General features: G+C 39.8%; 1 protein-coding gene across 5 annotated transcripts in view; it reads left to right on the forward strand.

Annotated features, from left to right (window-relative positions):
- LOC132692663 (cytosolic beta-glucosidase) overlaps positions 1–12,670 on the forward strand; it is a 236,060-nt gene that overhangs the window by 34,747 nt on the left and 188,643 nt on the right. The window contains exon 1 of one of the 5 annotated variants that reach the window (XM_060655332.3): positions 405–557. The exons of the other annotated variants lie outside the window; for them this stretch is intronic. Coding sequence (XP_060511315.1) covers positions 500–557 — 58 coding nt within the window. The 5' untranslated portion in view covers positions 405–499. Of the gene's footprint in view, positions 1–404; positions 558–12,670 lie in introns of those variants that run through there. 5 annotated transcript variants of the gene reach the window in all.

The following is a 12,670-nucleotide window of genomic DNA, read 5'->3' on the forward strand; positions in this document are numbered from 1 at the left end:
AATTGAAAACAAAGAAGCAGTAATCTCAGTTTATTGTTTAAATAACATGGGAGAAAATTCCAGAAGAGACAGTTGCAAACTGTTACTTGTAGGGAGTGGGGCTTAGGAATTGGGAGGAATTGGCTAACGGAGAATTCTAGTAGGATAATGTGACTTTTAAAAACAATGTCCATGTTTTTTAATAAAATGGATAAGATTGGATGAATGGGTGCCCTGCCAAAGCATCCAGGCTGGTCTAACTCTGTTAAAATCAGGGTGTGCCCAGAGAAGAAAGTGGAAATGCTTGCCTTTACAAAGTGTCTTGGATTTGTATCAAGGCCAAGGCCAGTCAAGTGCGATCATTTAATCTGGCTCCCTTCTTGTTTGCATACACATTTGCATCCTGAGACTTTGGTCCGGGTGAGTCCCCAAACTGTTTGCACAATTTCTTGGGCTCCTCTGACTAAAGGGCACAGAACTCCCATTTGGCTGAGTGTCTAGCTGGCCCTCTTCTGAAAATATGGCTTTCCCTGCAGGATTTGGATGGGGGGCGTCCACTGCAGCTTATCAAGTGGAAGGTAGGAGAAGCTCCTTCCCCTTCACTAGGGCTGGAATGGAATTACTTCTGGTGGGGTCTGTATCCCTAGGGAAGAGGGTGAGGCTGAGGAGGCAAAAGGAAAAGAAGGAAAGGGATTAGTGAGTCTGTAATCGTAGAAGTGAAACTGTCACTTTTCACACAGAAGAGGCTCACGTTCCTTTGTCCCTTTCTTTCGGCAAGGTTGGTGGTAGTGAGGGGTTGACGACTGAGCTGCACCTGTAATTTCAGTAAGTTCAAGTTTATCTGAGACATCAATTTACCTTGGACTAGCTGCTTTTGTCATTGATTTCTTGAACACTCTTGCCAAAATTCCCCCCAACAACAACAAAAAATTAATTTCCACTGTTGGCTGGAAAAATACTCAGTAAATTTCTTCAAGGAATACAAGAGACTTTATTAGAGGATGTTCAGCCGTTGGAAGAGGTGTCCGGTTCTATTTTTAGTGCTAAAAAGCAGAGACTAGTCTAGTGTGCCATCCCATCTCTGGGGCAGCTGATAAGCGCAGGGGACAACCGCAGGGTGTGAGAAAGCACCTTGGATGGAGCTGGAGGTCTAATGGAGTTGGAGCCCTGGTCTCTGTCCTACTACTGATGAGCCTGTGCTCCATATATACATATGTTTTCCATGTGGGAAACGCTGGGCTAAACAAAGCTAAGAGAGTTTCTTGTAGTAGTTTCATAGAACTCCTGTAGCAAATTACCATAAATTTGGGGGTTTATTTTCTCACAGTTCTGGGGGCCAGAACAAGCCACGTGACTCCCCAGACTCTACTTTTTACTAGCTCTGTGTGACTTTGTACAAGTTACTCAATCTCTCTGTGCTTCCAATCTGTAAGATGGGGAAAATTAGGGTATCTATGTTATATCATTGCTGTGAGGTTTAAATAAGATGATGTGGAATTGCCTGAGTGGCTCAGTTGGTTGATCATCTGACTCTTGATTTCAGCTCAGGTCATGATCTTGCATTTGTGGGGGGGCTTGGCAGTGAGCGTGGAGCCTGCTTGGGATTCTCTCTCCTCTCTCTCCCTCTGCCCCTCTCCCCAACTCTTTTTCTCTCATATTAAAAACAAACAACAACAACAACAACAAAAATAAGATGACGTATGTCAAATGCTTGGTACCTAGTAAGTGCCCAATGCATGGTCTTTATATTGAGGGGGTTACAAAAGGATTTCTGAGGATGACTCTGTGGAACTTAGAAGTTAACTTGGAATAAATCTGCAATCAGTTATACAAGACGATATCATACATTTCAGGTGCCAGTTTCCAGGTCCTTTTCATGTAGAACCTAGGGATAACCTTACCGGTCCATTCTGAGCTCCTGTCTTCACAGGGCCTCAGGGTTGCCATAGCTCTTCTGTCTTTTGGAGGCAGTTTGTTCATGCCCTTCTGTACTGAGCTTGCTGCAGCCTTGTTTTAAGATTTTTATTTGTGGCCCCTAACCTCCCACTGTGATGTTAACTCTCTAGCAACGTCGAAGTGGGGAGACTTGATCCACCATGACTTCTCTCCTTGTCAACTCACAGAATGATTTTTTTTATGTTTGTGGTTTTCCACCTATGCTTCTGTGCTAGGTTTGAATCCTAGCTCAGGCACTTACTAACTGAGTGACCTTGGGCAAATAACTTAAGCCTCAGTTTCCTTATTTATAAAATTAGGAAAGTGGTCATACCCACTTTGTAGGTTTGTTCTGAGGATTACAGAGTTTATTTAGCATGTGTAAGGGGAGCACAAGAGAGCCTGGAGCATAAGAGCGGCAACACTAATCCTATCATGGGGATTCTTTCTCCTGGCTGTGGTCTCTTCCGCTCCTTTACTGACGGGAGAGTTACATTGTCTGCTCCACCTAAGGGGAATGGTGGTTTCCCCTTTTTCTGCATGTTAGAATACATTCCCTCTTTGCTCATTCCGGACTAGTTCCACCAGCAGTTGCTGGGAGAGTGTAGCTCCCCTCCCACTGTGGTGCAGATCACACATGCGGGATGTCAGTGGCTTTGTCATACGGCATTGTCAAATCAATGTGACCTGGGATTTAAAAGCTGAAGTCGCCTTGTCACTTTTTGATTTTGAGAATCCTTGAACTTTTAGGTTGCCCTGGTTCCGAAAGTCTACAGAACCGTCGGAAGAAGTCACATACCCTCAACAGAACCGAGGATGAAACGTAAATTGTATTTGTTAAAAAAAAAACAACAAAAAGCTAACGTTTTGGCTATGTGTGATAAAGCATTACCATGTATGTCTTTCCACTGGCTTTCAAAACACAGCTGTCTGTGTAGGTATCTTTGTTTTCACATACCTCTTGCTAGCCCTGAGAGATAATGAGCATACTCCCCCGCCTCCCCACTGCCCAGCATACCCATGCCTCACCCCCACACAGAAATAGGGTATTTTGGCTCTGTTACTCAGAATAGAAGGCACTGTCAGGGTCTTTGTAGGTGGGTCAGGACAGGACTTTCTGATCACCGGGCCTGCTAATATATTGATTACTTGGTTGCTTATTTCACTTGACCCTTGATTCTTCCTTCTTACTGTCCTTCATATCTCTTCGGCCCCCACTCTGGCTACTTCCCTGTTGATAGCTTTTAAGAAGAGTTTAATGAAATGTTTATTATATAAGAGTTGGCTGTGTGGTGCTTTGAGCCTTTTGGAGGAAAGCACAATATAAATCTAATAAATAAATAATAAACGAGTGATATAAGCAGGAGGAAAATTATGTGTTTTAGGTGAGTTGTAAAGAACGTTGTAAAACCTGTAAAATGTATTTGTTAGACGAAGAGGCAGGAAAAAAAGGCAGATAATCATTGTTGGTACAGAAGTGAGTCTCCTGCAGTATTTTAATTACAAAAAAACATTTCTCATGAGTTTTAACCCTTTGTGAAGTCACCTCTGCCTCTGTTTTGGCTGGAGGGAATGAGAGACACAAAACAGCAGGTAGCTCAGTGGCATTTTGTTTACTCCCTCGGTAGGCCACAGAGGAGCTATGAAAATAACATTTAGGACCCAGTTCTACAGCTCTTATGAGCTTATAACTCCCAGTGATTTCAGGGAAGGCTCTTAAGGGGTGAACAAGATCTGCAGAATCCCACAAATCCTAAGCAAAGTCTAAACTACTCCGTCAACACCTCCTGGTGGGATCTGAGTTTGTGGTTCTTAGGGAGGAAAAGGCCTCAGTTTTATGAATGTCATTATCAACCTTTGATGCTGCACTGGATACCAATATAATGTTTGGATGTTGATTTAGCTTTAACTTTGGCTTTGTGTTGGCAGAACTTGGGGGTGGGCTCAAATTTTGGCCTTCTGTTTGCCTTGGTATGTCAAAGATAGAATGCTATAGTTAAGAAATTGGAGGGGCGCCTGGGTGGCTCAGTCGGTTAAGCGGCCGACTTCAGCTCAGGTCACGATCTCGCGGTCCGTGAGTTCGAGCCCCTCGTCGGGCTCTGGGCTGATGGCTCAGAGCCTGGAGCCTGCTTCCGATTCTGTGTCTCCCTCTCTCTCTGCCCCTCCCCCGTTCATGCTCTGTCTCTCTCTGTCTCAAAAATAAATAAAACGTTAAAAAAAAAAATTGGAGTTATGTTTGCATTTTAAAAGTGGGAGAATAAACAGGGCAGCTGAATTTTCAAGTTGGTTTTAGATCCCATTTGTGGTGATTTCTATTCAGGCTATTTCCTCTCTAGTCCTTTTTAAAAACTCATCTAGTCTACACAAACCTGAGCCAGAGGCATATGACATCTACACGTTTTAGATGTCAGCACAGGCCCTATATTTCTTTAGACGACTTCCTGTTTATCTTGATTCCTGTTTTCTGCTAAACCCCTTAAACATTGCAGTTTAGGATGACTGCCTGTGGTAGTCTTCTAGGACAGAGTTTACCAGATAAGAGTTTACCAGATAGATCTATTCTTTGTCTGGACCACCTAGGAAAGGAGAGAAAAAAGACTTAAAGCATGGCTGCTTATTTCTTGGTGTGTAAGGAAAAAGGAAGAAGAGAGGGAAGCATTTATCCATGAAATTTCTCATAGCTTAAATGGTGATATGACAGAAACCACCTTTATTTCTTCCCCGCAGGTTCAAATTTGTGACCCACAAAAATCTCAGTGATCGCCTCCCTTTGTTTAAGTTTTTCTTTAAATTCTGATTAGTTAACATACAGTGCAATATTAGTTTCAGGTGTGAAATATAGTGATTCAACACTTCCATACCACACCCTGTGCTCATCACAACAACTGCGCTCCTTAATCCCCCTCATGTATTTAATCCATCCCTGTTTTTGATTGTACCATGAAACTATGTAGGCATCATTGAAAGAGTACGGGCTGGGGCAGGGATGATGTTCAAATATTCATCAACTGATTCACTACCCAAGAAGATGCTGACTATAAAGAATGGGTATAGACTAGACTGGCACTTGCATTGATTAGTGAGAGTGGATGCCGCCATAAACAACTGGTATGGGACAGACTATCATCTTCATTGACCATTAAGAGTGGAGGCCAGCTGTAAACTACTGATATTGATCAGGCTGGCACCTACATGAACCAATCAGAGTGGGGCCACTCTTACAGGTACTGATTGAATTTCAGTCTTGGGCTTATGAGTAAGACACATCTGGAATATGCCTGATTCTATTTGTATACTGCTGGAGAATTAAATGAGTTAACTTCTCTAAGCCTCAGATTTCTCACCTGTAGAATTCCCAGTGCTGATCTCTTTTTATTGAAACTTCATGGGGTGAATATGGGAGACATTTTTTCTTACATTTTGTACTTCTCTGGATCTGGGTTGATTCCTCAACTTTTTCTTCCAGATTACTAATTTGGACTTTAGCTTCATTCATTCTGTTTTTCAATTCCTCTTGAATATTTAATTGTGGCAATCATAGTTTTAGGTTTTCAAATTTATTCTTTGATTGCTTCAGTTTTAAGAAGCTGTATTTTGTTTTCTGGATGTAATCACACCTCAAATCTTTTTAAGAATGCTTGTTTAAAAAATTAAGTTCCTTCCTTCCTTCCTTCCTTCCTTCCTTCCTTCCTTCCTCCTTCCTTCCTTCCTTCCCTCTGTATCACTTTAAGATTTTGAGATTTTTTTGCATATATTTCATGCTATTTGTTTTTGTCAAATGTCTGGTGATCCTTGAGAGCCTGTTCATGTTCATGAATGAAAGATTATGTTGATATCAGTGTCTGAGTTAGGTTGTTTTTAAAAGTCAAATAGTTCTATTTAACTAAAACAGGACTGGTTTTATAAGAAGTAGGGTTCTGTATAAGTGGGTGGGAACTATTGACAGTCAGTCTTTTCATAAAGGACTATATATGAAGAGAAAGAGACAAGATTTAGATCTCAATAACTTCCAGATAATGAGGATTTTAAAGAATATTTTTGTTTGCTTTTTTTTTTTTAGGATTTTGTATTTTTATGAAGTCGATTTTTTTTCAATTTTATTGAAATGTAATTGACACACAGTATAAATTTCAGGTGTATAGTATAATGATTTGGCTTAGACATACTGGGAAATGATCATGACAATAAGTCTAGTTAGCATCCATCATCTCATATAGATATCGCCCTCACCAAAAACGTATTTTTTTCCTTGTGATGAGAACTTTTAGGATCTACTCTCTTAGCAACTGGCAAATGTAGCAGGGTTTTAGCTATAGTTATCATGTTTTGTTTGTTTTAAGATTTCACATAAGTGAGATCATACAGTATTTATCTTTCTCTGTCTGATTGTTGTTTATTACTTTCATGCTTCCTGCCCCCACTTCTCTTCAAGTTCATGGTTAATATACTTCTAGTCTTTTTGTATACATTTGTTTATACATTTATTTTTGAGAGAGAGGATGCGTGTGAGTGGGGGTGGGGCAGAGAGATTGAGAATCCCAAACAGGCTCTGTGCTACCAGCACAGAGCCCAACTTGGGGCTCAGTCTCACGGACTGTGGAGATCATTACCTGAACTGAAATCAAGAGTCAGAAGCTTAACCAACTGAGCTACCCAGACTCCCCCATCCATAGACTTTTATGCACACATACCCTTTTATATTTTTCACCTGAATACGAGTGTTCTATAAATGGTTTTGGCTTTTTTTTATGACACTTAACAACTATCTTGATAAGCTATAACATGTCTGCATCTTTTCTCATCAGCCTGTGCTTTTTCTTTCTTATCTTTCTATAGTGTTCATGGATGTTACATGAAAAACTAAATGTGATTCAATATATTTAACCAGGAAAAACAAGAAAAAATTGCTGTACCTCAATCATTTGTTTGGAGTATGGGTTCTATATATTAGCCTACATAATTGTACATGAGTTTTGTTGTTGTTGTTGTTGTTGTTGTTGTTGTTGTTGTTGTTTTTGTCACCACCAAATTCATCAGTTAAGATGGGACATTTGTTTATTTGGATGAGTATGTGCCAGCATTGTACTGGAAAATAAAAAGCATTACTTGTGCTGTTCCTTCCTGGGCCTGCCCATCTGGTAGGGGTTGCTTTCCAGGTAAGTTCACTGGTGCACAAGGTCAAGTGGTTCTTTAAAAATTATTAGGCCATCACAAAGTGCCCACGCCAGCACTCTGGGACTCATGTTAGACTCTTCCTCTTACTCTCTTCTTTATTTAACCAATTATTTTTTATTCTATCTCTTCTTAACCTCTTGGTTACATCCTCTCCTCCATTACTACTGCCTTTTCTTTAGTTCTGGAACTCACTGGCGCTTATCTTCTTGAAATACCCTTCACTCCTCCACACTCCTGCAGTCTCTCCAGCACAGTGCTTAGAGTGTGGTCTGTTCAAATTCTGACCACATCATTCCATTTTGTGAGAGATAACAAGAGCTCTGAAATTAAACTGGGTAGGTTTGAATCTTGACTCCACCAGTCAGGGATCTTGGGAGATACCTAAGCTTTGCAGGCCTCAGTTTCCTGATTTGTAAAATGAGAACAATAATAGTGTCTATCTTGGAGTTGTTGTAAACATTAAATGTGTTTATTAACATCAAATTCTTAGAGCAGTCTTGGGCAACCTGTGTGCGTTTAATAAATTTTAACAATGATTAAAAACATTATTACTGTCTTCTATCTTCTACAGAATAATTTCTGAACTTCTGGCATGGCATAAAAAAAAAACTTTGTAATTTCACCTCTCACTACATCGCCAGCTTCACCTCTTGCTTTTCTTCATTTGTATCTTCTTCCTTGACCAAGATGAAGCACATGCCATTCTTTAAATGTGCCATGACCTTCATGTACTGCTGCACACATTATTCCCTCCGCTTGGGTGCACACCTGACTATTGGCATGAGCAGAGACCAACAGGGGACAGAGGTCCAGTCTTTCCACCTTCCAAGTTGGAACTTTTCTTACTCCAACATACTGCCTCTTTCATCTCTATCCTTTATACTCTTCTTCTGAGTATGTGACTTTTCTGAGTAGAGGTAGTAAGGGGCAGGGGATGGAGAGGGGCAAAGGGAACCCCTAAAAGAGGTTTTGAGTATACATGAACAATCTGCTCTTGTATTAAATATTTGAAACAACATGCTTTTTTACATGGTGGCATTTGGACATGACTCCACGCATGTAAAGAAGACTACCATCATAAGTGGTGTTGATACGGATATTGTAGCTGTGTGTTGGTATTTTGGATGGCATGGGTGGTCACCATTGGTAATAGCTGGAGCCCTGTTTTTTCCTTCTACTGTGCTACATGGGCCTCTGCCTCGAGGTGCCCTAAACCAGCTGAGTACATCTATATTGGCTTTGGATCTTTCTCAAGGTGCCTGATCTTCCTTTCATTAGTGTGGATAATCAGAGTTTGATTGTAAAGTATGCCCAGGCCAAATACAAGGGCTTTTAAAATTGTCTGCTGTTTTAGATTATCCAGGCCACTGATCCCCCTTCCTTAGCATGGATAATTGAGAGTGGACTGGGCTGAAGAATGTTAAGCAGAACCAATTGACAAAATAAATGAGATTTTAAAAATCCTTTACATTTTAATAATAGAAAAAAAACCAAGGTGGTTTTTCTTTTCTTCTTCTTCTTCTTTTTTTTAATCTAAAAGGGCCTATTTGATATTTTGAAACTGTAAATTTATTAGGGTTTACCTTGATTCAAGACAGAAAAATATTTTTGTGATGCACCCATTTAAAAACCTATTTAAAATATATACTAATTATAATAGGCGCTTAAAGGAGTTAGGGAAAATATTGAAAATATAGACAAGAAGTTGGACAGTTTCAAAGTCAATGTCAAATCTTCCTATACCTAGGTTTATGTTTCATCTAGGTACCAAGGGGAGGGTGGTAGTCTCTTCAGATTCTGAAAATATCTGTCTTGATAGAGGAGGCTATAATTCTTCAACCCTAATGAGCAATAATCATGTAGAGAAGGGCATTTTTTGAATGTATGTGTAAGATTAACAGGGTTCTGATCGCTGTCTGAATGTCTGAGCTCATTCACTTCTCATTTTCATCCTCTTGTCTCTCCCTATGTACCCCTGAGTACAGGGAGAAATGTATTTACATGTCACTTGAATAGGAATTTAGAGGACATTTTCTCAAAGGAACAACGTTGTAAATAGGGGTAGGTGTCACTGAATACCCTTCAGGTGTGTAATGAGATAAATAGATTTTGGGGGTTGGCTTGGGAATTTCAATATAATGTAAGAGGCAATGGTGAGTTTCTGGGCAGGTGACTCATAAACAAGGTTTTTGAAACATTACACATTTTTATGTTGGGAATTGCCAAGCTAAGGCTTAAAGTCTCCCACAACACCCATGAATAATCATTTAAATACAGGCTTTGAGACTTGGGGGAAAAAGTGCATTATTTATTCTAAAGACAATAATCTTCCTTTGGAGTCATTGTAGTCTATCATACAGATGCATACTTGGGGATCTTTGAAAGAGCAACATTTTGTCTTGATGGTCCATTACTTCATATATCTTACAAATTATTATCCAGGTTTAGATTGCAGGCACGGATTAGAGATGTGCATCTACCACTCTGTAACACAGTGTGGGAGACTAGGGGTCTTTCACGGGAGGAAATATTACAAAGGGCTTTGACCATTGCCTACTTTGTTTGCATGAAGAACAAGATATGGGGATGGAGGTGATGGAGACTCTAATGTATCCTTTGGTTCCCCGCAATGCTGAGAACTTGGCAAATGTTGGTATACAATAAATCTTGTCCAACTGATTTAGTGAAGGGAGAACTGAGGCCTTCTCGGCATAGATATTAGACAGCTGAGACAAGCATCTGCCAGGGTCACCCCAGTGTACTCTCTGTGGCTCAACTAAAGACAAAATACAACCACACTAAAACTGTGATATGGTTGGCTTGATGTTGGATGATGACTTTGGAGAGAAATTGTGCCAGAAGAGTCACAAAAGGTCTGTTTCCATGATGTACTGGAGGACCTTGTTCCCTGACATGAGTTAATAATTAAATTAAGAGTTTTGGGGGTTTACCAATGGCATACCCCTTTGTACTGCCAATTGACATACTGTGGAAACTTTGTAGCTGCCACAATCAGACTTTAACATGAAAAGTCCAGAAAACTCTGTATTCAGGGAGTTGTTTTGAGACATCAGCAGACATCTCCTAAGAATGAAGACTGACCCAGTGATTCCTGGGAGACCTTGAGCAAAGTCAATTCGTTTATGAGTCAAAGAAACCTCAAATTATTCTAAACGGCATTTGCTGCCATCAAAAAGTTCTGTTCTTGAATTAGCAAGCTGCTACAAGTTCCAAGCTGGTGTTCTTTCTCAGAAAGATGCTTATGGGGTATAAATCTTTTTAAGTGCATTTTATTGTACCAATTGTTTCGTTTAGAAAAAGCCCATTAGTTTGTTATTAAGTGGTCTGTTTAATAGTGTCAATAAATTCTAAAATTGGAGACTGGGTATGGTTATTTTGGATGTTTTAATGGTCCCAATTGTTTAAATTACTTGGCCTTGACTCGTTTTCTTGACCTTTGTTTGTTTTAAGGGCTTGGAAAAACTTTCCCAACTACCCAGAGTTGATGCAGTGGCTCTTCATATATGTGATACAAACATGAAAAATATTTGAATAAGTTAGCTTATTGACTTTCATAAGCAATGTGGTCTTGTTTTTGTTTCATAATTTCTTTAAGACTTACTTCTCTCAGGTGGGTAATATCTACCTTTTGGAGGTTATTGGGAATAGTGCATGAAATAACTCAAGTAATCTCTTAGCATGCAGCCTGGCATTAAAAAAAAACAAACTCAGTAGATGTTAATCCTTATTATTATTTAGACTACCATCATGACCACCACCATCATCAACACCATCGTCCTCACCATCGTCTTTGCCATCAGGTGGCATGTCACACTGGGTCCTCCAGGAAGCAGAGGCCAGGATGGTGTTGATCATGCAAGAAGTTTATTCTCCATGAGAGAAACTGGAGTGGGAAGAGGCTGGGATGCAGGTCTGACAAGTGTAGGAGAGAGGGAAGGAAGAAGGAATTTTGAATGAAGCATTTAGACTGCATGACAGCTCAAGGGAAAGCCCAGCCAGGTCTTCAGGGAGTCCTTGAGCCAAAGTCGCCTGTCAGGAAGTCCCCCATCTCCCAGGTACAGGCTTGTCATGGTAGCCTCACCACACTCAGCACTGGCTGAGGTCAGCCCAGGAAAGTGTGGCCTCAGTGCAAAGGCCAGCACTTGGGACAGAGGATTTCAGGGCTCAGAGCTGGGGCCCTTGGTCAACTACTCTTCCTGAGGTTAGGAGTCTGTAAATGTGTTATTAACGCAGTCATGGTTGTGAGTGATTTTAAAAATCTTTCAATTTTTTTTTGCCATTTTATTAATCCTCTATACTAAAGCTGCCTTACTTTAACGTAAAGAAGATGTAAAATAATGAATTTAAAGTATTTTCTTTCACTTGCATTACCTGACGTGTTTGAGACTGGCCCAATCTCGGAGTAATTCCCAGCTTTTCACACTTTGCTGCGGTATTTTGTGTTACAGCTGCACCATTACTTCAACTGGACCTTTCCACGAAAAGTTTCGCTGTTCTGCTCCAACTTTAATTTCTATTTAGAAACCTGATTTGATTAAAGAGTGAAAGTTTAAGTGTTTGTAGCAGGATTCAATTAAAATAGGTCATTGTTGGGGCTCTGAAAATGGTAACTGGCCGTGGGCAAATTGGAACAAAAGTTGTAAAATTCAGTTGGATGCATCACAACATTTAACATCTTTAAGGAGGATGTTTTGCCTAATAGATTCAATTTAGAAATATTTAGTGTAGGTCATCAGCCTAAGCACCTAAAAAATGTGTTTGTTTGTTTTCTCTCCCTTTAGTTGTGGCTAGGATCAGGACACCTGGACTCTGATCTACAAAATAAACAATTTGCAGTGGGACCTTGAAGAAAGTCAATTAGTTTCTGTGACTTTACCAGTAGGTTAAAAAGGAGATTGTAATATTGGTGAATAATGTGCTTAGAGATGTTTGCATAAAAGATGCTTTGTCATTGTAAAGTATTATTGAATATTTATGGTCTATCAGACTGAGCCAAATGGCCCAGAGGAAAAAACAGTCAGATTTATGTAAACCTTGTTCAGTGTCCCAGATACTTCAGGATGGGTGCTCTATATATGAATGAATAAATAAATGGTATAAACATTATTTTAAGTTTTCAAGGTACATCAATATCATCTGGGGTGTTAGCCAATGTGCCTGACCTATGACATTGGAAGGAAATGTCTGCCTCCAGGTAACTATTTCAATCTCATAAATATTTTTAAAGCCAGAGGCATTGATGGCACATAATGTTTTCTTAGAGTTTTGTGTCTGCAAATAAAGGTAAATTATATCTTTACCTAAAACCTACAAGAAATTATTGTCTCTCACCCACAGGGTTGCTCTGAGAATTCCCAGACTGAAATTGCGAATCTTATACATAACTTCTTTTTTTCCCCTTTCTTTTAAAAAATGTTAACATGTACTGTCTGTACAGTAGTTTTCTATCACTTTATGTGAGAAATCTGAACCTCAAAGAAATAATAATAAAAAAAACTAGCCGTAAACACTGCCCAAGGACTTAATGGATCTTCCTGAGCCACACAATGCAGATGTATTG

Source organism: Panthera onca, chromosome B1 (assembly GCF_046562875.1).
Source record: "Panthera onca isolate mPanOnc1 chromosome B1, mPanOnc1 haplotype 2, whole genome shotgun sequence".
NCBI lineage: Eukaryota > Metazoa > Chordata > Mammalia > Carnivora > Felidae > Panthera > Panthera onca.